This window comes from Rhinatrema bivittatum, chromosome 7 (genome assembly GCF_901001135.1).
Source record: "Rhinatrema bivittatum chromosome 7, aRhiBiv1.1, whole genome shotgun sequence".
Classification (NCBI taxonomy): domain Eukaryota; kingdom Metazoa; phylum Chordata; class Amphibia; order Gymnophiona; family Rhinatrematidae; genus Rhinatrema; species Rhinatrema bivittatum.
This window is the reverse complement of record NC_042621.1, coordinates 78,863,553-78,889,978: the sequence shown is the minus strand read 5'-3', so window position 1 is coordinate 78,889,978 and position 26,426 is coordinate 78,863,553. Positions and strand designations below refer to the sequence as shown.

The window sequence follows — 26,426 nt, the reverse complement described above, 5'->3', positions numbered from 1 at the left end:
ATTACTGTCTAAAGAACTAAGCCCTGCATGAAACACAAAAAAACCTTGGTATTCCCCTGAACTAAAAATACTCAAAAAAGAATTAAGAGCTAAAGAAAAGAAATGGCACAAGAATCCTTCCCCTACCTTGCTAGCCGCATACAAATACACTCTCCATTCCTACAGAATTACCATCCTTAAAACCAAAAAAGTCTACTATGCCCTTAAAATCCACAATTTCCAATATAATGCCAAAGCCCTCTTTTCATTATTTATTTATTTATTTCGGATTTTTATATACCGGCATTCTCAATACAATTATCGAATCAGGTCGGTTTACATATAACAAAACTTTCGCAACAAAGGCGTTACATTGAACAGCGTTTTCTTAACATATAACGTATAACATATGGCATATAACATATAACATATATGTATAAATAATAAGAATTAAATATTACACAGATAATAATAATAATAATAACTCGTCAACATATATATAGAAACATATAGAAACATAGAAATGATGGCAGAAGAAGACCAAACGGCCCATCCAGTCTGCCCAGCAAGCTTCACACTTTTTTTTCTTCTCATACTTATCTGTTTCTCTTGGCTCTTAGTAACCTTTTGGTTCTATTTCCCTTCCACGCACACCATTAATGTAGAGAGCAGTACTGGAACTGCATCTAAGTGAAATAGCTAGCTTAATTAGTTAGGGGTAGTAACCGCCACAATAAGCAAGCTACACCCATGCTTATATGTCTCAGAGCTCACAAAAACGGCACCATCCCCCATCTCAGACAATGAAGCCAAAAGCAAATGCAACGAACTAGCGGACTTTTTCCATAACAAAATTGCCAAGCTTATGTTACGATTCCCAACATCCACCCCTCACCCCAATGTCATCCCTAAAAATCCTATTATCACCCTGGACTCTTTCGAAACCACCTCCGCTTCTGAAATAGAGTCATTGATAAAGAAAATGAAACCATCTTCACACCCATCTGACACCATCCCTACAAAATATTTTTTGACCATCCCAGATCCCACTAGCAGAAATTATCAACTGCTCCCTCTCCCTCGGATCTGTTCCTACAGCTTTGAAACAAGCTATCTTCAAACCCATTTTAAAGAAACCGAACTTAGACCCATCAGACCCTTCAAACCTCTGGCCAATCTCTAACCTTCAGTTCCTAGCAAAACTTATGGAAAGGGTAGTTAACCTGGAAAAACATAATATTCTATTCCCGTCCCAATTTGGCTTCCATAAATTCTTCAACACAGAAACCTTTCTAATATCCCTCACAGATACCCTACTCAAAGGATAAGACAAGGGCCAATCTTACATTCTAGCTATGCTAGACATTTCATCCGCTTTTGACACCATCAGTCACAACATTCTAATAGATCGTCTTTCTGAAATAGGCATCACCGGAACAGCCCTTAGTTGGTTTGCATCCTTCCTCAACATTAGACACTACAAGGTCAGAATAGGCAATCACGATTCTAACCCCATTAACTTAATTCAAGGTGCTGCCCAAGGCTCATCCCTCTCTCCGACCCTTTTCAATGTTTACCTCCTGCCCCATGTCAACTCCTTGTGACCTAGGTCTTACACATTATATTTATGCGGACGATGTCCAAATCCTCATCCCCATCACAGAATCCTTACCTAAATCCCTCAAGACCTGGGAAAACTGCCTCACTTCAATCAACCACCTACTCACTAACCTCAATCTTGCCCTCAACACTTCCAAAACAGAGCTCCTTATCATCTCTCCGGATCACTACAACCCCACTCCTTCAGACCCCTCCTTTACTTTCTCACAGCATGTAAGAGACCTAGGCATCATGTTAGACAGCCAACTCAATCTAAAAAAATTCATCAACAACACCACCAAAGATTGCTTTTACAAACTTCAGGTTCTAAAGAAACTAAGACCCCCTCCTTCATCACAAAGACTTTCGGACAGTCCTTCAAGCTACATTACTCACTAAAATTGACTATTTATTTATTTATTTAAAATCTTTTCTATACTGTCGTTTGGTCATGCACCATCACAATGGTTTACAGAGAGGCACATATCTTTAATGTTCAGTTTGTGGGACGCTATCTTACAAGGTGCCAAAATAGTTTCAATTACATGTTTCAATAATACAATCTATATGAAAGTTGACATGGATTTTATCCCTATGTATGATTAATAGGGTAACACACTACTCTTAGGCCTGCCCACAACTACCATCAAACCCCTCCAAATGCTGCAAAACGCTGCGGCTAGAATCCTTACCAACACCCGCAGAAAAGAACATATTACGCCAATTCTTAAAGACCTCCATTGGCTCCCAATCCCCTCTACAATTCTCCATAAGAGTCTAACAATTATTCACAAAACTCTCCACAACCAGAATGTTCACTGGCTTAACGATTCCTTACATTACCATATCTCCAACTGACCCACCAGAGCAGACTACAAAGAATCCCTTTTCACACCCTCTCCCAAACTTACCCAACACATTTCCACCAAAGAATGAGCGCTATCCATAGCTGGACCATCTATATGGAACTCTATGCCCCCTGAACTGTGCCAAGAACATTGCACAAGGACTTTTAAGAAAAAACTAAAAACTTGGCTATTCAAACTGGCATTCCCATAACCTCACCCTCCTACTCCCTTTGGTACTAGTCTTCCCAGTCCCGTCGTCCCCCCCCCCCCCCCCCATCCCTACAAAATGCAAGTTTATTTTTATGCCTCAAGTTCATCTATAAACACCGTTCCTTGGTCCTCCTAACCCCCTTTATGTTCTCTCTTACACCCACTTTGTTCCTTTATCTTCCTTTTACATGGAACTTTATTTTCCTTTCCAAATCTATGTTTTACCCGTTCTTTGTAAACCGATGTGATATGCAAATGAATGTCGGTATAAAAAGTTTTAAATAAATAAATAAAATCTCAGGTGTGAGATATTTTACGGCAATGCATGTTTAATTTATGTGAAGTGCTAAAATAGCACACATTGCCGTAACTCAAAACATTTCCTAACCACACCCCCCTTTTTTTTTTTTTAATCACGGGCACTATTTATGTGAAATTTATAACAAAATGATGAATCTAGGCCAAAGTTAATAGATGTGAGATGTCAAAAAACCATAGGGCCGGATTTTAAAAGGTTATGCGCGCCGGGCCTATTTTCAAAAGATCCAGCGATGCGTGTAAGACCCAGGGCTTTACTAAAGCGACGGGGAGTGGGCGGGGCGGTCCTGGGGCGGGGTTGGGTTAGAGGCTCCAGGCACAGCAGCCATTTGCCGCTGTGCTTGGGATTGTGTACTGGCAGTCGGCCGGCAGGCGCAAAAGTTAAATTAAAAATTTTGGGGGGTTAGAGTATGGCTAGGGGGAGGAAAGTTTAGGGGAAGGGGTGGAAAGGTTAAGTTAGGGGGAAGGAAATGGGGGAAGGCAGCGCGGCTCGGCGTGCACCCCCTTGCGTGTGCCGACCCCTGATTTTATAACTTGCTCGCGCCTGCATGTGCAAGTTATAAAAACGGGTGTACATGTGTGTGCGCTGGGTAGTGTGCGCACAGGTAGGCCGCGCGTGCTTCTTTTAAAATCTACCCCATAATGAACATCCTGATACTTAATAACAAATTTACACAGAAATCACAATATAAAAGAAATTCCTGGCTGAACTAAGTTGGGCCTCATTAATAAAAGATATTTTCTATTTTCTTGTATGTTGTGGGCTACATCGGCATATTTAAAGAAAGTTTTAAACAGCCACTCTGAATTAAGGGTAAATTAAATAAAAATGTTGCTGGCACTGGTGCATCAGAATCTGACCTTTCCAAGAAAACAGATCCATTAAGACTGTAGAAGGACAGTTGAGACTGTTCCCCCCAGTGTTATTCCTTTTATCCTAGAAGAGATAATATATTTTAGAAATAGGAGGGAATGATGCAACCAGAACCTTAAAAACATCCTATACAGAAACAACTACGTTTTTAGGATTGCTATTCATGTGCAGAGTCCTACATCTAATCAAATTTTCAAACTCTCATATTTATTGTGAAGATTCAAATTGTTTTTAACCAAATTCCTCCTTTGTTCCTGCCTCGAGCTTCCATCTTTTCAGTATCTGACACAGCACTCTCCCCCTCTGACAATATAGTCAAGGGATCATCAATAATACATAGCTGCACCGAGGAGTCCTCATCAATTCTGACTCTGTCAGAGCCACAAGAGGAGACTGCACATCTGGGGAAAGGGCTATAACTTCTGGGGAATGGCAGTAAGCTATCTATCTCCTTTGTTGCTCCCAATGGAGGCATCCCAATGTCAGTGAGGCCATCTCCCAGTTACAAGAGTCTAGTGACCCTTGAGGAGGTGCCAATCTGGCTTCAGAGGGGAAAACCTGAAGTTTCCCCATGTGTTTCACCATTATGGATAAGCAATTCAGCCACCACCAAATGTCAAAAGGGCACAGTCACAGCTAAGGTGCCATCTTGACTCCTCCATGACTTCCCAGTATTTTCTAATCCCCAAGAAGTCAGGAGGATTGAGACATAATCTGGATTTACAGAGGCTGAACAAGTTGTTGGTTCTGGAGAGGTTTAAGATGAACTCCCTCCAGATGATTCTTCCCTACATTCAGCTGAGAGACTGGATGTGCACACTAGATCTGAAGGATGTTTAGGCACACATCCCCATTTATCATGCCCATCAGAAGTTCCTCAGGTTTATGGTGAAAGATATACACTACTAGTAAAAAGTGCTTCCTTTTGGCATCTAGACAGCCACAAAATTGTTCACAGAATGCCTTGTAGTAGATTGCACAACTTCATCAAAAAGGAATCTACATATTCCCTTATCTGGACGATTGGTTGGTAACAGATCCATCCTTGACAGGAGTTCCAAAAAACAACCACCTGACTTCTCTATTTTCTGGAATTCCTGGTAAACTTCTCCAAGTTCAACTTGATCCCATCTCAAATAAATCAGGAGTTTGGATAGATTTTCTTCAGAGGAATGTATTTCTCTCCATTGAATGAGCTGCATTGCTGATAGGTCTAGTAAGGTCTTCTTTACAGCAAGACTAAGCATCAGTGAGATTGGTTCTGGTTCTTTTTAGACAAATGGCTATAGCAATGCATGTAATTCCTCTGATTTGATCAGCTCTATCACCTGTTATCCCATCACATCTATTTAGCCACCAAGAAGAAAGCATCCCCTTCAGTTAAGGATGAACACAGATTCTGGGCAGGTCTCTCATTTCACATTTTAGAGCATCAAGTAAGTGACCCTGCCTATCGACACTTCCACCAAGGGATGGGGAGCACACATCAAGGCAGCATGTATCCAAGGTTCATGTTCCCAGTGGAAAATTATCTGCAGATCACCCTTCTAGAGCTGTGAGCCATCCATTGTACTGCAAGGGCTTTTTCTTACCTATTATCAGGCAAGAGAATATTGATCCAGATGGACAAACAGTAGGCCATGTTCTACATAAAAAAGCAGAGAAGCACGGGCTCATATGTTCTCTGCAAGGAAGCCCTCCGGATCTAGTCATGGGTTGGTCATCACAACACCCATCTCCAAGTGACCTACCTTCCAGGAACACAGAATTCATTGGTGGACCGCTTCAGCAGAGTACAACCACCATGGGTGGCCCTTGGATTGGAGGGAGGAGGACAATTTATTCAGGTACTGGGAAACCCCCATGATTTTTTATTTCTAGTTTTTCTGGGAATGTGTATGACTTTTGCCTTCTCGTTTTCTTTTATTGGATCCTCCGTATAATTGACTTTGTAGCAGGGATAACTTTTGTTCTTTTGAACCAAATACAAACTTAAATTGTCCTCATTGTTTTTTTCTTTTTTTTTTTAACTGATTTATGCTTAGGGATATCATTTGTCAAATTATTAAAAACAAAAACAACAACCTCCCCCCCCAAAAACAAAAAATGACATGTGATCCATACACATACATCACAACATTTTGTAGGCATATATTTCTTGGTATTGTTTACAATTTCTCTACTTTCCACCTCAGCTGAGGTTGGGAGAGAATAAAGCAAATACAGCAGAATACAAAAAATGGTGTTTATTGTTTTAAACAAGCTGCCAAAATCAACTGTTAGTTAATTAACCTTTCTCCAGCATTCTGAATAATAACTTACTTATAAATTGTTACTTGTTCCTCCAATTTCTAAATTGAATGGCCTGCCTCTGCATATTATTTGGCTTCCCTTGTGGCAGAAGAGAATACAATGAGACTATTAACAAAGCACATTGAGTAATTCTCAGTACAGAGAAACTATTGTAACAGTTTCGTGCTATTGTAAGTATTTTAATTTAGCAAAATGAAGTGCTGTGCTATAATTATAAAATACTGCTGGGTTCTGCCCCATATCCAGTAAATTACTATTTACGCAGGAGCCCATCACCTATAGCTCTATGCTAGACTAATCCTGAACAAAAATAATGCCTCACTACAAGCATAAATAAACCTTGAAAAAAAGCATTAAAAACAAATAGGTTTCAAAACTGCTTCATTCGGATCTACTTTTATTGCTAGTTTTTAAATCCATGAAACTTCGAAGACTTCTTTAGTTTTAATTTCTGTTGTCCCTTCCTTTAGATTGCAAAACAGACTGGGAGCTAAATGTTCAGTCTGATGCACAGGGCACTAGCCACACCACTTCCAGTAACACAATTCATGCTAATAACGCTACCACTGAACATGATGAAAAGCTTTCCCCTTCTATACAGCAGTGTAAACAGTCTTCTGCCTTGGGATTATCTAGCAGTTTGTTATGAATCATTTTCCTTTGTCCTGTATTTACATTAATAGTGGCAACATGCTTAGGAAAGAACAAATACAGGTCAGTAAAGGCACAGAACACGTTTGTACAAAGACGGCTCAGTAGTTTCTTCACAAAGAAAGAGTAGCAGTAAAATCAGCAGAAAGCAAGAGTACGTCTGTATTTGGCATATTGCTCTAATAAAATTGGTGATGTCAACCACAATAAACCATTTTACAAGACTGGAAATGTGCACCTGTGGGAACATACATCTAGATCTGACAGATTTTTGGTTTCCTGGCTTTGTATCAGTGAGTTAATATAGTATTTTCTTCAACCCACTTAGCATATTGCAAACAGGGCCAGCTGATGCAACCATCACCATTTTATGTTTCTTGAATGGAGAAGGAGAAAGAAAGATGAGAGACAGTGAGAGGTATAAGACTTCATAAAATAATAAAAGAATACTTGACAAATCTTGCCTTTCCAGACAAATGTGTAGATATATAAGTTTCCAAATAAAACATGAAGCAGCCATACAAATGTAAAAATATTCAAAAATATAGGTAATAATTGTGCATTTCATCACCACTCTTCTTCAGTGCCTACCTTTACAGCTGTAGCTGTACACAGCCACTGTTGACCTTTCAACCAAGTTCTCGTCATGGTGCCAACTAACAGCCATTTTCCCCATTCCAAAATAAGGCTCCTGTTTCAAACTGAGCATTTGTTGCGGATCCATGAAATTTATTAACGTCACATTATAAGATGTTCTGTTTTCTAGATTAGCACACTCAATCTCTTGTGAATGGAAACGTGTTTGATCTTCTAATATAAACTCCTTCTCTTCCATAAAGCCAGGAAGATCTTGTTGCACATCTGTTACAGAAGTACTTTCCAGATTTTGGGGCTGAAGATTATTCTGTTCTTGTAAAGCCCTAATTGCCTCATTGTGCAAGAAGTTGTTGAGTTTATTTAATGCTCGACATGCTTCAGATATGTTCTCATTGATGTACTCTATCTCATGACCTTCTGTAGGCCATGGAACAGCAAACAATCTTGTGTTCAGGTACTTGTATGTGTACCCCGGATTGCCAATAAGAATACGAGAAACTGGTGTGAGCACATCTTTTCCTTTGATTCGAACAAGATCTTGGAAGAAACAACCATGGTCCAGCAAATGTAAAAAAGCGTTTTGAACCTCTTGATGCAGCTCTTCAGATACCTTGCTAGCTTCTCTGAGAATAAGTTTTGAATACTTGGTCTTCCACTATAAGAAAAAGAAAAAAATCAAAGTAGGTCTGTCCATCCTTGTAACAATACTAACAATATATTAAAACATTTAGGACATTCATATTCAATGTTTATTACATAGTAACAATGACAGAAAATCACCAACTGGTCCATCTGGGCTGCCCAGCAAGTTTATTATGGTAGCAACTGCCGCTCCATGCAGGTTACCCCCCAAGCCTTATGTTAAGGGTTGTAATATTTACATTCAAAACCAAGCAACTGTCAAACCTATAATACAGTTACTGCTAGAAACAATTTTACGGGGTAAGCAGCCTTCTTGATAATTCAGACAGTGCTGCTTGAATGTGTTTTGCTTTTGAACTTGGCTATAGAAGCAGTCCTGTGCTTTTTCCCCCAATGTCTGCATATTGCTCAAAAAACCTTAAAAGCAGTGGATCTAATCATTAAAACAGGGCTTCCCCAAACCTGTCCTGAGGACCACACAGCCAGTCAGGTTTTTAGGATATCCACAATGAATATGCATGAGATAAATCTGCATATACTGAATCTCTATTGAATGCAAATTTATCTCAGGCATATTCTTTGCGAATATTCTGAAAACCTGACTGGCTGTGGTGGTGTCCCCAGGACAGGTTTGGGAAGTACTGCCTTAAAGAGACACATAAGCAATTTTCTTCATAACCTTAAAATATAGATATCATTCAATTCTAAGATGTTATAAAATTCTGCTATAAAACCACACTGATGGAAGCAAGACCTAATGGCACCGCAGGACATAGGAGTAGCCAATGAGTAACCTGCATAGGGCAGCAGTACAGCCCTAACAGCAGTGATATGACTGCATAGGGCCTTCCAAGAAAGTAGTGGGGTAAACTGCACAATGTGGTGGTTACAATCAAAATGGCAATGACATGTCGGCATCAGCTTTCTAAGAAAGCATCAGATAACATGCATGGAGAAGCCATGGTGAAAACAAAAACTTCAACACACATCAAAAGGCTAGATGTTTTAAACGATGGCTTCAATAGCTTTGGTAGCTTTATTTGTTTATTTTATTTTATTTATTTTTAAGCATTTGATATTCTACCTTTTCCTAAAGGTAGGTCCAAGGCAGATAATAAAGTGGCAAGACAATGAGTTCATAAATAATGGATGTATATGGATATGATAAACAAATATAAGGTAGATTTCTAGTAAATATATAAGGACTACAACAGTTAGGAATAAGGAATGGGTACATTGGGTGTAAGTTGTGTATATATCTATATAATAAAGAAATAAGTTAAAACACCAACAGTGTGACAGAAATTTAGGTGGATAGAGGAAGCCCAGGCAAACCTTCAAGGATCTGAGGTCAGGAAGACTTCTGGTAGGCTAGGATGAGTCTCTGTGGTAGAGTAATGGGGAAGGCGTGGTTAAACAGCCAAGCTTTGACTTTTTCCGGAAGGAAGTCTCATATGTATGCTGGATTATTGGAAACTTTAGAAAGACATGGAATGGCACCTGGGTGTTAGATATAGTGCTGCTCTTGTAAGAATCATGGAAGAAGACGGCCTAGCAGTGGACATAGTGGAGGCAAGTATTTTAAGACTGTGGGCATGCTTAAGACTGATATGGGGGCAGTAGTAGGAAATGGGCTCCAAGTTCAATAAAAAGACATTGGGGGGGGGGGCTGGTGATACGTTGAGTTAGGAGTTTATATGTTCATTTACCCAGAGTGGAAAAGTCACAACAGGCAAATTTCATGGGCCACTTTGGTCTTTTTCTGCCTTCATTTGATTTATTACTATGTTACTATGACTTCAGAGCTGCAGCTTGAGTAGCAATGCTTATGAAGTAAATAACCAAAGCTGTATCTGAAGGTTGATGCACGTTTGAAAAAGATGCTAAAAGAAAAGAAACTGCAGTTTAAGATCTGATTAAGTATTGAACCCGACAACTCAACATACTCGGAAAATGTATCAAAACCATTTAGAAAATGGCTAAAAAATAATCCTTCATTTTGATTAATCAGAAAGCACTGTGAAATGATGCAGAAATGTCATTTGATGCATAGCTAGAGCACCAGCATATTAACTGTTTATTCTCCAAAACTGAAGGAGATTTCACAACTAGCAGCGGCTGCTTTTAATTTTCCCTGATTTTAGATCCTGATTCAGGGGCAGTTCCATAATGAAGCAGGGTGAGGCGGCCGCTTCAGGCGACAAGATTTTGAGGCAGCCTGACTTTATTACTTTCAAAGCATATCCAGCATAGCTCTCTGCTTCAACGGCAGGGGAGAAAGTCTGATACTTTACTTTCAATACAAAGCCAGCATAGCTCTCTGCTTCAACGGCAGGGGAGCAAGACTGATACTTCAAGCATATCCAGCATAGCTCTCTGCTTCAACGGCAGGGGAGAAAATCTGACACTTCACACATATCCAGCATAGCTCTCTGCTTCAACGGCAGAGGAGCAAGACTGATACTTCACTTTCAATGCATAGCCAGCATGGCTCTCTGCTTCATCGGCAGGGGGGAATGAAGAAAGGAGGATCTATATTCAGGCAACAACCAACAAGGACTGAATTACATAGTCTGGATAAAAGGATAAGCATGGGTGTAGCTTGCTTATTGCGATGGTTAATACCCCTAACTAATTAAGATATTTCACTTAGATGCAGTTCCAACATTGCTCTCTACATTAATGGTGGAAGGAAACAGAATAAAAAAAGGTTAGTAAGAGCCAAGAGAAACAGATAAGTATGTGAGAGAAAAAAAAAAGTGTGAAAGCTTGCTGGGCAGACTGGATGGGCCATTTGGTCTTCTTCTGCCGTCATTTCTATGTTTCACTTAGAATTTGAAAAGGGGCAAACCCCGTTACAGTAAATGGCAGGAGCTGTAATTCTGCTCCTACTGTAGCATCTTAAGCACCTTTGGCCAGGAGTAGATTGCCCTATCGGAGGATCGGGCTTTCCCCGATAGGCCGGTCGCTCCCATCACATGATTTTTTATTTTACTTCCTGGTCGAAGAGAAGAAGAGATGCTGCTAGCGCTGCAGCCAGAAGAGAAACCTGTGGGGCCATGGCATAGCCATCCTGCTGTGGCTTAAAGACAACCATGCAGGGCCAAAAAAGAGGCCTGCAAGGCCGCAGCAGAGCCCACCCTAGCCTGTGGTGGCTAAAGAATGGAAGAGAAGCCCAAGTGTCGCCGCAGGAACCCGGGAGAGTGATGGCCAAGAGGAAAAAAAGAGGCCACGAGGCGCCGCCAGAACCCAAACCAGTGGCGGTCAAAGAAAAGAAAAGGCCACGGGCCGCCACCAGAGTCCAGGTTGGTGGCAGTAGTAGAAGTAGTAGAAGAATGGGAAAAGGCACAATGTGTGTGTGTGTTGCATGAGAGGCAGCCTGCTTGTGTGTGTGTGTATGTGTATGAGAGGTTAGGGGGTGGGCAACCAAAATGATAAAGGGGATGGAACAGCTCCCCTATGAGGAAAGGCTGAAGAGGTTAGGGCTGTTCAGCTTGGAGAAGAGACGGCTGAGGGGGGATATGATAGAGGTCTTTAAGATCATGAGAGGTCTTGAACGAGTAGATGTGACTCGGTTATTTACACTTTCGAATAATAGAAGGACTAGGGGGCATTCCATGAAGTTAGCAAGTAGCACATTTAAGACTAATCGGAGAAAATTCTTTTTCACTCAACGCACAATAAAGCTCTGGAATTTGCTGCCAAAGGATGTGGTTAGGGCAGTTAGTGTAGCTGGGTTCAAAAAAGGTTTGGATAAGTTCTTGGAGGAGAAGTCCATTAATGGCTATTAATCAAGTTTACTTATGGAATAGCCACTGCTATTAATTGCATCAGTAGCATGGGATCTTCTTAGTGTTTGGGTACTTGCCAGGTTCTTGTGACCTGGTTTGGCCTCTGTTGGAAACAGAATGCTGGGCTTGATGGACCCTTGGTCTGATCCAGCATGGCAATTTCTTATGTTCTTATGTGTATGTGTATATATGAGGGGTGTATGTGTATATATAAGAGAGGGTGTGTGTATGTGTATATATGAGAGGGGATGTGTGTATGTGTACACATGAGAAGGGTGTGTGTGTGTGTATATATGTATGTGTATATATGAGAGGGGGTTTATGTGTGTATCTATGAGAGACAGTGCTTTCGCACATGTACGTGCAAGTGTAAGAGTACCTGTATATATATGTGTATGTGAGAGGTTAAAGTCTGTGCACCTCCTCCAATCTATGACAATCTCAGGTTTGAAGATTGAAGAATCTCAGAGATTGAAGAATCTCAGGTTTGAAGATTGAAGAATCTAAATATGTACACCCTGGAGGAAAGGAGGAGCAGGGGTGATATCATTCAGACTTTCAGATACTTGAAAAACTTTAACGATCCAAAGACAACAACAAACCTTTTCCGTCAGAAAAAAATCAGCAGAACCAGAGGTCATGACCTGAGGCTCCAGGGAGGAAGTCTAAGAACCAATGTCAGGAAGTATTTCTTCACGGAGAGAGTGGTGGATGCCTGGAATGCCCTTCCGGAGGAAGTGGTGAAGTCCAAAACTGTGAAGGACTTCAAAGGGGCGTGGGATAAACACTGTGGATCCATCAAGTCTAGAGGATGTGTATAAAGAGGAGGCAGCAAAACACTGCACGGAGCGACAGTAGCCACAGAGGCATTCACGGAGCGGGATGCCAGTGGTTGGTGTTCCCTTCACGGAGCGGAAGGATGGAGGGCTGCCATCTCCAAAAAAAAATACAGGGGTGGGTAAGAGTATGCAAAATTAACAGTGAGGTCATAGGCTATAGGTATTGCCAATTATTAGGCTTGTTCAATATTGGTTGATAGTTAATGTGGCTCTCGCGGAAATGGGGCTACTACCTGGAGATAATACCCTTGTTCAATGTACATACACAAGGTTGATGAGACTCCATCATAGCTCTGGGCTTCAATGGCTCTCTCTACTTCTCTTTCTTCTATTCCCAAGTTTGATCTCCTTGTTATATGTAACTTTATACCTCCTCTGATTATTCTACTGTTAAATGGTTGATAAAATGTTTACCCCTTGTTTCATGTAAACCGATTTGATATGACCCCTGTAATGAAGGTCGGTATATAAAAAGAATTAAATAAATAAATAAATAAATAAATAAATAAATAAATAATGTGGAAGAAAAAAAAATTTGTATTCACAGGGAAGCGAGGTGTGGCTGGGCCGATACTTTACTTTCAATGCATGACCAGTGTAGCTCTCTGCTTCGGCGAGGGAGAGAGTCTGACACTTCTCTTTCAACGCATGGCTCTCTGCTTAAATGGCAGGGGGAGTGTGGAAGGGAGGATCTGAGTGTGGACGGCAACCAACGGGGTCTGGATCGTATAGTCTGGGTGGACAGGGGCAGGGGTGTGGCCTGCTTGTTGCAAAGGTTGCTACCCCTAATTGAGCTGGATGTTCACTTGGATGCAGATCCGGCGATGCTCTCTACATTGGTGGTGGGGTGGAGGGGAAATAGGGCTGGAGGATACTGGAAGCCAAGAGTAACAGGTGGGAGAGAGAAAAAGGAAGAAAAAAAAAAAAGGATAAAGTGCGTAGCTTGCTTGGCAGACTAGATGGGCCATTTGGTCTTCTTCTGCCGTCATTTCTATGTTTCTATGTTTATGACTGGAAATCTAAAGTTCCTACTTATGGAGAGTGGGAGATTTTTTTTTTTTTTTAATCTTTGTTAGTTTAATTATTGGATGTGATGTATCTGCTGCTTTGAAATATTTTATTAGTGTTTGGTAATATTTTAAATGTTTTTAATTGGCTGAATTTATCAGCAGATTTGACATTCTTTTTATTGCTATGTTTAATGTTTTATATTTTTTTTATTGTGTTTGCATTCCTTACAGAATTGGCTTCTTGTGATTTCCAGTTCAGTTTTTGTCTGCACGCTTCAATTTATATTTTATGATCTCTTTATTCTCTATTTGGTAAGAGTTTATCTGTGTTCTGTTTGTGTGTCTGAAGCTTTAGGCATTCTGCTAGCATGGAGTTTCTGTGTAGGGATTTACAACAACCCGGCTTTAATCAGTTTCCCTAATAGGAGATGTATTGGTGTTTAATATGATGTAATACTTGCAGTATGGCTTTTTCATAGGTTGAGTGCTGGCAATTATGATATGGAAGGCTATCTATATTGGAATTGTAGTTCAGTTTATTCCTGGATTACTGTGGGCCAAGTCCACACCAAGTGCACTTTACCATAGGCCTAATACCATATGGGATCCAGTAAACTGCCTTGATTATTATGAGAAAGGTAGTTTATTAAGTCTATTAAACCAGTGGTTCTCAACCTTTTTTCTATCGGGACACACCTGACAGATGGTGCTCACATGCGTGGCACACTGAAAACATGATCGTCACGGGGCTAAATGTAAACATATACTCTGTATCTACAGGATCCACCCTGACCCCCCCAACAATGGGTGCAGAACAGAACTAGGACATTCCCTTTTCAATTTACCATGCAAAAAAGATATTTCTGGTGTCATCACAGTAACAGCAACATAAACAGTTTTTATGCGCAATAGCCCTCCATATGAAAAAACAGTAATTTACCAATACATGTCCTATTGAGAAAACACAACAAATAACATTGATACAAAGGCCTACATGCTAGTAAAATACTTCACCTCGGTCACACACATACAATCAACCTTCATCAAGTACAGAAAGACCACAGCTACTGCTACCCATTGTAAACACCATTGAAGAAACAATGAAACTTGACAATATGTATCTTGAAATAATCAAACAGCTCTTAAATCAGATGGAACTGGCAATAAACATCGACAAAACTGAATTCTTACACCTTGAACGTAAAAACATACATCATATACAACCAACACTCACAATCAAAAATATTCAAGGCGTTGAGTTAGCAATAAAAGTACAGAATCTAGGAATAATAATTGACCCTGAGCTAAACATGAAACAACACATCTCACTGAAAATAAAAGAAGGATACGCGAAACTAATGATCATGAGAAGACTAAAACCTCTACTAACGCTAAACAATTTTCGCACAGTTCTACAGGTAATGATATTCGCAAGCACAGATTACTGAAACTCCCTGCTTTTAGGACTACCACAATCTACGATTCAGCCAATGCAAATATTACAAAATTCAGCTGCTAGAATTTTGACTGGCAAAAAAAAACAAACGAGTGATCACATTACAGGAACACTTGCCGAATTACACTGGCTACCAATTGAACAAAGAATACAATATAAGGCTCTATGTATAATTCATAAACTAAACACAATGAAAAAGCGGACTGGCTTAACACTGCACTGCGCATACATGTCCTGCAAAGAAACCCGAGATCTGCTAATAAGGCTCTACTAACTGTCCCCTCTGTCAAATCAGTACACCTCACGCAAGTAAGGGAAAGAGCACTATCACTGGCTGGCCCCGTGCTATGGAACACCATGCCACTCGAAATAAGGCTGCCGCGTTCGAGGGTGCACCCGCTGCCTCTCAGCCATGCCCGAAGGATCAGGGGCTAGGTCCTCGCCGCGATTCAGCCGCCGGACCGAGGCTCACCTCCGAGGGAATCACCTCGGGAATCTCAACTGGGGGAGAGACCCGAGGGTATCACCGCGGGGAGCGGGGCTCATCTTCAGGTAGGTTTTCCTCTTTCAGTTTTGGGTTTTCTTCTTTAAATTTGATCTAACGCTTGAAAGCGTGCAGATAGTCCCTAACTGCTATGGAGACGGAAAATACTGAAGAGCTGCACTTCCTGCAGGGGTATATGTACTAGGGCTGACATCAGATTGAAATCTGATCCGTCTCCAACTGCTAGCAGGAGTACACTATACCCATTGGTCCTAAGTCCATCTGCTACATGCTAGGAAATGCCCTTTTTTCCCATACTTTCCATTTCTATATGAGTATTTAATGTCTTACTTGGGGTTTTGTTCACCCATCCCCAATGATTTTGGTAAGTCATTGTTCTCTTTGGTTTGTGTAATGTTTGCAATTTTGGGGCAGAGTAGGAGGGTTACGTGCACCAGGCCTATTTTCAAAAGGCCCGGCGGTGCACGGAAAGCCCGGGACACGTGTAAGTCCCGGGGCTTGAAAAAATGGGCGGGATGGGAGCATAGCCAGAGGCCTTCACACGGCCGCCGGGCCAGGGGGTCGCGCGTCAGCAGTGAGATAAAAGTATATATGGGGGGGGGGAGGAAAGTCCCCCCCTGAGGCCGCTCCAATTTCGGAATGGCCTCGGAGGGAACGGGGAAAGCCAGCTGGTCTCCCTGAGGTCTCGGCGTGTGCAAGTTGCATTAGTGTGCACCCCCTTGCATTTGCATGTGATGAGCGCTATTAGTTTTCAGGCAGTTTGGCCGTGTGTTTTCGAGGGGTAATAGACACCCCTCGAAAACACGCGGCCAAACGCTAGTTGAACAGTGCACACGGCCAAGTGCACTTTATAGAATCGGCCTGAAAGATGGGAGAGTTAGAACGTATAGCACTGAATGAAGAGGTAAATATAATTGTCATCTCAGAAACCTGCCGGAAGGAGGATAACCAACAGGACACTGTGATACCAGGGTACAAATTATATCACGATGATAGCATGGGTCAAATTGGTGGAGGAGATGGCGCTATGTGATTAAGAGGGCATAGAGTCAAACAGGCTAAAGGTTCTGCAGGAAACATGCACTGTAGAATCTTTATGGACACAAATTCCATGTGATCTGAGTAGTGTGAGCCCTGTTGGCTAATATAATAGTGCAGTATGACAATACTGTATGTGTTATTTGTATCCATGCAGTCTTGGAAATCCATAGTACCATAAATGTATGTTGAATACACAATTGTGTAAGAGGTATGAGTAAAAAATAAAAGTTAAATTGTGAATGAAATGAAATTGTGAATGAAATGAAAATTAGGATAGAACAGTATAAAGTTAGATGGTGTGAATGTTGTATACGGCAACATAATATCAGTGTAGGCTAAAGCAGTTTATCAACCTTAGCTTTGGTGTGGTCCACAGATTTTGGGATGAGTTATATGACAGTCTGGTCATGCGCGATAGCAATATAACTTTGATACGGATACCGGGACAACATGAGAGTTTTTCATAGACTCGTTATTTCTACTCAGAGGGCACACCAAACGCAGTTAACTGAGAGTCTGGGGTGTCAGAGATGCCCTGAACTCCAGACCACTTTAAGACATGGTCTTTGGTATTGCCCACCTACACAGAAGTTTTGGGAAGAGATCAGGACGTTTTTAATCAGATAAGGTAAAACTTCTGGTTCCAGCGAAGGTGACAGTGTGTATATTGGGGGTGCTTTCTGAAGATGTGGGCTGCAATAACTGTGAAGCTGCGTTTCTGATAAAGGGACTGTGCATTGCGAGGAGATGTATATTGGCCAGATGGGTGGTTAGGGAAACTCCCACATTAGCTTTCTGGCACTCTGAGATGATAGAGCTGTTATTGATGGATTATAAATCTTGGTGCCTGGGGGCTGGAGGAAAGAAAAGTAAACTATGCCCTAGAATCTGGGGTGCGTTCATAGATCACTTACCTCCCTCTATTAGGGACAGGTTTTCTTTGTCGAGGGGGGCTACTTGCACTAATGGTATGGATATTGCTGCAGAGTGATTATATATTTACTTTATATCTCAGGGAATTGTTTTTCTGATACTTCCCATAAAGTTATGTTGGCTCTTATGTTATGTTAGTTGTGGGGGGGGGGGGGGGTAATTTTGTTGTCTCTCAAATGCCATTTTCATACTTCTTTGCGCTGGTTGGGTGATTAGCATACTATGTAACCACTGCTATTTTATTGGTGACTCGTGTGATATCTTTTGCTGTTTATTTGTTGGGTTTTTTTTTAATGTAAACTGAATAAAGATATTATACAGAAAAAAGGCAACGGTTGTAATCCCAGGAGAGAAAAGCGACCCTGGCCCTTTAAAAGTAGCTTTTAAATGGAAACCTTTAGCCAATTATTAAAATTAAGGAAAGGATGTTACAACTTTTCTTTGTGCTTGCAGACAGAGTCAGAGAAAAGCGTTTCCAGTAATTAGCTTTCCTAATTTACAGCCAGCTAATACAAATTTGGCATGTCAAAAACATATCCCACAGAAGTAATGAGAGTTCTACTACAGGGACAGTGCACTGGCTTAGATTTATGACATCCAGAAGTAAATCTATTTGGATCCAAGCGCTGACGAAGACAAATGAAAGAAATGTATGTATTTGGGTGACTCGGTGTCTGTAGACATCTCTGTGGTTGAGTGTATTAAATGAGCATCTATCCTGCGCACCTGTTCCTCTTTCTGCAGACTCCAAATATCTTTTTTTGGACCATGGCAAATATTTTCTTCTCTTGCTACCTACAGTACCTCCTTTCATAACAGTTGCCATTCAGATTTTTAGCTCTATTTGTCTTCCAGAATCCGAAAGGACTTGGGGTGAATTCAGCTCACATTCACTTACAACACAATAAACAAGATTAAAGTGCATTGAATAAGAAGATGATTCTTTCAGAGCTGATATTAGAGAATGGCATTCTCTTCTTTGATAATGTCAATATCCATTCTATGGCTGTGGACTGCTTTGCTGGAAGACCAGATAATTAATGGTCACACGCATATAGGATGAATATTGGATACATAAGAATTATGATAGACAGATAGATATAGATATGCATGAATGTATGCACACACACACACATACATATATATGTTTATTATTGTAGTGGATTAGAGAGATCATTCATTATAAAATATTGAAATGCATAGATAAACTAATTAAAATATACTACCAGCTGATGGAACTCTGCATCACAAGGCGTGAAATACGGCAGCCATCGGTCTCCAAGCTGCTCAAGGAGCTTCTGCTTCTGTTAAACAAAGACAAAAAGGTTACAGCCAAATGGATGAAAGAAAAGTTTAAGAAATGACAGATATGAAATCAAAGTGTTTTTATTTATTTATTTATTATATTTATATACTGTTGTTCTGTTATGAATCACAAAAGTTTACAACAAAAATTAAGGCATAGTAAAAATATTAAGATCAATTTAAAAACGATCAAAACATTACACTGAAATAAGTGAGGACATTAAAAACGTGGCAAAAAAATGGAAAACAATTCAATACATTTCGTAATTAAAAATACAGTGAAAAAGGTCTCAATCGTTTGTTATTTTCCAATTCTGTTTTTTTTCCTTACATTGACATAATTCTAATAACTCATTTAATTTAAATTAGTGCTCTCACAGACCTGAATAAAAGCCTGGTTTTCAAATTTTTCTTAAAACCCAAAAAGTATCTTTGCAGTTTTAATTCACAAGGAAAGGCTAAAAGAGTTAGGGCTGTTCAGTTTGGAGAAGAGACGACTGAGGGAGGATATGATAGAAGTCTACAAAATCATGAAAGGACTTGAACAAGTTAACGTAAATTGGTTATTTACTCTCTCAGATAATAGAAGGATCAGGGGACACTCCATGAAGTTAGTAAGTAGCTCATTTAAAACAAATCAAAGAAAATTCTTTCACTCAGCGCATAGTTAAACTCTGGAATTCATTGCCAGGGCATGTGGTTTCAGCAGTTAGTGTTACTGGGTTTAAAAAAGGTTTGGATAAGTTCCTAGAGGTTAAATCCATAAATTTCTATTATGGCAATTAATAAGCAATATCTATTTATTTATTTATTTATCAAGTTTTATATAACGTCGTTCGGTTTTGCCATCACAACGGTTTACAAGGTTACGATGTTTAACAGTGTTTCCAAAACGGTTCATATGGTTGCTAACATAGAAGATATCATTTATGAACTAGGTTTGTAGATTAATAAAAACATAATACAGAACTGAATAATAATCCCAAGTTTCTTGGGTCCATCTGTTTTCCTAGTGTTATATGATGGGAGCTGAGTTTTGAGTTGTTGGGTGAGTTGGTAGGCTTTGGTAAACAACCATGTTTTTAGCTCTTTTTTGAAAGTTTTTAAGTTTTCTTGTATTCTGAGTTCTATTGGGAAGGTGTTCCAGAGTTTGGGGCATCCAAGTGAAATTGCTCTCTTTTGAGTTGAGGAGAGATGTTTGGATCGAGAAGGTGGGATCTTTATTAGTCCTTTATTTGCTGATCTGAGGATTCTGTTTGGAGCATGCAATTTTATGGATGAACTAAGTCAGTTTGTTTGTTTTTCATATATTATTTTATATAGTATGGATAGAATTTTGTATTCAATCCTAAATTTTATTGGGAGCCAGTGTAGAGATATAAGTGTAGGAGTGATGTGATCATGTTTTTTAGATCCAGTGAGTATTCTTGCAGTTGTGTTTTGCAGGATCTGTAGTGGGCGGATGGTATTAAAAGGTAAGTTGAATAATAGGGAATTACAGTAGTCCAGGTTGGAGAATATGAGTAGTTGGACTGATCTGAAGTCGTTAGGGGAGAGGAAAGGTTTTAATTGATGTAAAGTTAGGAGTTTGTGATAACCATCTTTGATTTTAGTTGTGATGTGATTTTTGAAGGAGAGTTCTTTGTCAATTATAACTCCAAGGTTACGTGCATGATTGACTGGAGTGATAGCCACTTTTTGGTTTATTAACTTGAGTGGTGGTAGTTGAGGAGAGTTGTTCTTTCTATCCAGTATGATTATTTCAGTCTTATCAAAGTTTAGTATGAGTTTCAATTTGGTGAGTAGTTGCTTTATTTTGTTTAGGTAGGTGGCTGTTTTTTTGTAGGTTTCTAGATCTATCTAATGTGTGGGTACTTGCCAGGTACTTGTGACTTGGATTGGCCTCTGTTGGAAACAGGATGCTGGGCTTGATGGACCCTTGGTCTGACCCAGTATGGCATTTCTTATGTTCTTAGGTAGAGAGTTCCATAATTTAGTTCCTGCAATCAATATAGCCTTTCCCTTACTCACTTAAATGTACAGTTCATACAGAAGGAATATTGAAAAGTCCTTAAATCTTAAAGCTACAAATGTAAGTTTCTATATAGCACTGGAATAAGGAGTGTTCACCTGGGCCAATCAGCTTTGAGATTTTGCAAGTTTAATCAAATAATGAAGTTCATTAGTGTTCAGTCAGCCAAGATACAAATTTGAAAGTTTGTACTATTAGAAAAAAAAAAAAAAAAGTTAAAATAATAGTTCTCTCGGCAGTGACCTCCACCAGTCTTCATACACTTACATCAGATACCTTTACCTGTTTGGGCACTGGAAATCTAGCTCATGACAGAGTCTGCTTTCAGGGGAACTACAACTTACTTAATTATCTTATGCCACTGTGGAAAAGTATTTTACACTGTCGTGCTAAATGTAAATTGGCATGTGTTGTCCAAGTCTTGCTTTTCCCTGAACCATAACAAATAATTGTAACAAGAAAATGGACAAAGAATTATTTTGACCAAAACTATGCATCTCTACAGAAATCCATTCTCCGTGCAACCTCAAATCTAAAACATTGTCTAGATTCAAGAATTGTCCCCTTTCCCAAAAACTTGCCATATTAAAGCATCAGTAAATCTAGTAACTGCTGCCAGCATCTCATTCTATATTCATGGTTTTTATATCACCTGATAGTAAATACTCAAGGTACAGGAATTTCCAGCCATCAGATTACTTTCATTAGAGCCACAAAATAAAGCAGATTTACCACCACTACAAAAAAGCAGCTACACTGACGTGGCTTTCTGAAGAAAAGGGTGACAGCACTGGAATACAGAATTCAGACTGATTCTTTCAGAAAATGATATCATCAGACATTAGGAAGAGACAGCGCAATCGTGTCAGTTCCTTAAAAGAATTATCCAGATTTTATACATGTTTCTAAATCAATTGGAAATGGAACTGGGATCCAGCACCGTGAATCTTCATTCGCAGCTACCTGAGGATTGTGTGCCCTATTTGATATCCTCTCACAACTTACTGAGTGAGTCCAGCCTTCCAGAACCTGGCAACCAGCAACCCTAAATCTGGCCAGAAGTTGTCACTATTGTATAAGAACATAAATGCCATGATGGGTCAGATTATGGTCCATCAAGCCCAGCATCCTATCTCCAATAATGGCCAGTCCAGGTTATAATAACCTGGCAGATCCTAAATGGTAGATCTGTTTCTTATTACCAAGATTCAATGACAAAAAATGTTTTATGGACTTTTCCTTCAAAAACTTGACCACACCTCTTTTAAACCCTGTTATGCTAGTTGCTTTCAACATGTCCTCTGGCAACAGATTCCACAGCTTGACTATGCACAGAGAGAAAAAAATACTTCATATGATTTGCTTTAAATCTGCTGGTGGTTACTTTCATGAGGTGTCCTCTTATTTTAGTATTATTTGAAAGCATAAATAATCATCCTTTATTTACCCATTTCACCCCACTCATGATGTCAGCCATCTATTTTCCAAGCTGAAAACTCCTGACGTGAATAGCCATTCCATTCAATTTATCATTTTGTTGTCCTCCAGTGCACCTTTTCCAGTTCTGATATGCCTTTTTTGAGACATGGCAACCAGAACCGTACATAATATTCAAGGTGTAGTCGCATTATGGACTGATACAGAGGGAATAAAATATGTTTCATTTTATTGTCCATTTTTTTGGATTATTCCGGGAAAGACGCAAATGTAACTAGAATTTACCGTATTTGCCTGCATATAGGGCGCACTTTTTTACCCTCAAAATAGGGGGAAAATAAGGAGTGCGTCCTATGCGCCGGTAATCAAAATTAACAGCGTCCGGGAGCGAGGGTGCGCCGCCCGATTGGCCGGTGCTGGGCAAATGGGCTTGCTGAAGCGCGGCTTCCCCAATCAAAATCAACAGCTGTGCAGGTTATAAAATATGCATACATGTAGCCTGCATCATACATATGCACGTGAAAAAAAAAAACATGTGAATGCATATTGCACTTACCAGGATAAATTCTGATTTGTCCAGCTAAGTAGTGGCACCTAGTTATGATTTATGTGGTTAAATAGCAGCAAAACTGCTACTTTGCCAGATAAGTAAGATAAGTAACAGACAAATAAGTCTCAAATAAAGCTACTTATCTGGATAAATGCCATCATTTGAGACGTAGCCAAATAAGTAGCTCTATATAAATGGCTTTGCTTCTACTTAGCCAGGTAAATAAAAATGTATCTGGATAACTGCTGCTTTCAAGATTTATCTGGCATGTAGCAGTAAAGCACCTATTTAGCCAGATACATTTAAATGTATCCGGATAAGTAACATGCAACTGATATTAGCACTCTTCAGCTTGGAGAAGATAGCTGAGGGGAGATATGATAGAGGCCTATAAATTCATGAGTGCTGTGGAAGGGATAATTGCAAATCATTTGCTTACGCTTTCAAGACATACAAAGATTAGGGAGCGCACGCCATGAAGTTACTAATTAACATATTTAAAACAAATCATAGAAAATATTTTTTCAGTCTATGCAGAACTGAGCTCTGGAATTCATTACTGATGATGTTCTCAGCAAAGGCCCAATGCCTTGTGGGCCTTCTTGATGCCATTTCAGGGCCTGGGAGCCAGACACGGTTCCTCCCTCCCTGCAGCATGGATTGGCAGCAGGTGGAAGGAGAGCAGCTGCAAAAGGAGCACTCAGCCTTTCCCTGCTCCTCGGCTGGCCCTCTGTGCAAGTGTACATGCTAGTTTATAAATCTCAAAATACATATGTAACTAAGGGTACACGAGTTCATTTGTGCACATAAAAAAGGGCTGGGCCAGAGGCATTCTGGAGCAAGGCTAACAGTTATGTTATAAAGTTGTTATTTTGTAAGCAATTCATGCATGTCATGTACATTTACACCTATATATGGGGAGTAAGTGATTGTAAACATCTTAAATGTGAAATACTGACTGGGTGGGGGATCTGGGAAAAATGGGGGAAGTTCAGACTGAAGAGCCAGGAGGGTCTCGATGACCTGCAGATGGACTGGACTAATTGGTAAAACTGGTAATCTCATTGCCACACGTATGCTGGAAAATCTCCTTATACATGTAAAAAATGATTTACGGGTGTAAACTTATGTAAATTATGCAGGTAAAATCTCCATGCATAAAGTTAGACATAAAAATATGCGAGTATATCTTTAACTTTACCTCATAGGGGAGACGTTCCATCTCCTTTATCATTTTGTTCACCCTTCTCTGTACCTTTCCTACATCTACTCTATCTTTTTTGAGATGTGCTAAACAGAATTGCACACGGTACTCCCCGTTCCTTTCTTAATACTTCCTAATATTCCGTGTGCTTTTTCGACCACTGCACACACTGATCTGAGGATTTCAACATAATATCCAGAATGATCCTTTTCCTGGGTGGTGGCTCCTTATAAAGACCCTAACTTCATGTAGCTACATTTTGGACTATTTTTCCCTATGCGCATCACTTTGCACTTGTCCACATTAACTGTCATCTGCCATTTGGGTACTCAGTCTTCCAGTCTAACAAGGTCCTCTTTAAACTTTTCACCATCTGCTTGTGATTTAACAACTTGGAATAATTTTGGGGATTCGTAAATGTGATCACTTTACTCACTGCTCTCTTTACAGATCATTTATGAATATATTAAAAATAACAGGTCCCAGTACAGATCCCGGCAGAATGTCATTATTTACCTTCCTCTACTGAGAAAATTGACCATTCAATCCTATTCTCTGTTTCTATCTTTTAACCATTTCGCAATCCACAATATGGCACTGCCACTTATCTCATTACTTTCTAATTTCCTAAGGAGTCTCTCATGGGTGACTTTGTCAAAAGCCTTCCCAAAATCCAAATACACTATATCAATTTGCTCAACCTTTAACTACAGATTTACACCTACAACAAAATCTACAAGATTTGTGGACAAGGTTTCCTTTTGGTAAAATCATCATGATTCTTTCTCATTAACTCCTAGATTCATCAAAATGCTATAAATTTCACATAATAACGCACGCAAAAAAAAAGGGGCATGATTACAATAATTTTTTAGTTACAGCAACATGCGATATTTTAGCACTTCGCGTAGGTATTTTACTGCAACATGCATGAAATTTATTGCACCCATGATATTTTTCCTTTGCAGCTTGCAAAGTGCCCAGTCAGGCATTTCCTTGTTTTGGGCTGCTCCTGGCAAAAAAGAGAGGGAGAGAGATTATTTCTAAGGCTCTCATATTAGTCATTTATTTATACCACTATAGGAGGGTCATCTAGTAACTTGAGGTGAGATTTTGGTGGTAATCTAGGGGCAGTCTGAGGGGAAGTTTTACAGACACAGTCAGACGTACGAACAGCACAGTACACATCAGTGAAGATTTGATGTGATTTGGAGTGAAGAAAGGTACACAAAGATGAGATTTCTACAATGTACTCTCACCCTAGCTTGATAGCACCCAAGTAGAGAGTGCATCAAGCTAGGACGAGAGTATGTTGTACAAATCTCATCTCTGTGTACCTTTCCTCACTCCTCATTCCAAATCACATCAAACCTTCAGTAATGTGTACTGTGCTGTTCGAAGAAAACAAAGAGGTAGGCGATCTATGATAACCGTCAGGTGAACACAAAAGAATAGATACCTGGATCTTTTCCAACACTTTATTGATGCAGAGACGTGCCAATGAAATTGCCCGACTCAGGCCGAGTTTCGCAGCTTTGCAGCCGCTGCCTCAGGGGCTCCACTTTTCCAATCAGTTATGCTGTTTCATCCAATCAATTGTACAAGAACAACTTATGCACAAAGGTTCATATTGTAAGCCAGCATAACCGCAGTCTCCGCTCTCTGCATCAAGCTAGGATGAGAGGATGTCGTACAAATCTCATCTCTGTGTACCTTTCCTCACTCCTCATTCCAAATCACATCAAACCTTCAGTAATGTGTACTGTGCTGTTCGTACATCTGATTGTGCATGTAAAACTGCCCCCCAAACCCTAGACCACCAGCAAAACCTCACCTCGTTACTAGATGACCCTCTTATAGTGGTATAGATAGATGACTAATATGTGTGCCACCGAAGAGTCTCTCTCTCTCCATGCCACTCATCTCCTCTCCCTCTCTGCCCAAAATGGGATTCGTGAATCCCATTTCGGGCAAATCACACATCTTAATGCCAGGAAAAAAGGTGTAGTTTTTTCCGGCGTTAAAATGTGTGATAACATGCATTACACTATCGCACGTGACATTAAACATCCCTTATTTTCATAAACCCCGCCCAAACTTCTCTCCTTTGACTAAATTTTTGAAATTTCAATATGCATCTTGCGAGGCAAAAAATAATGCGTGCGTTATGGCGTTATCAGAGGTGTTAGAGCCCTAATGCCCTGGATAATGGCCTTACACATTTTCATGAATGACCATGTAAGTTAGATCTATATATTTATAAGACCAGTAATTTTGGAGAATCGTTTCTAC

The 26,426-nt window shown here is 40.0% G+C and overlaps 1 protein-coding gene across 2 annotated transcripts in view; it reads right to left on the bottom strand.

Annotated features, from left to right (window-relative positions):
* FTO (FTO alpha-ketoglutarate dependent dioxygenase) overlaps window positions 1-26,426 on the bottom strand; it is an 877,495-nt gene that overhangs the window by 757,051 nt on the left and 94,018 nt on the right. For both annotated transcript variants that reach the window (XM_029608566.1, XM_029608567.1), the window contains exons 2-3: window positions 18,833-18,910; window positions 7,384-8,044 (exon numbers count right to left, since the gene is read on the bottom strand). In XM_029608566.1, coding sequence (XP_029464426.1) covers window positions 7,384-8,044; window positions 18,833-18,910 — 739 coding nt within the window. The remainder of the gene's footprint in view (window positions 1-7,383; window positions 8,045-18,832; window positions 18,911-26,426) is intronic.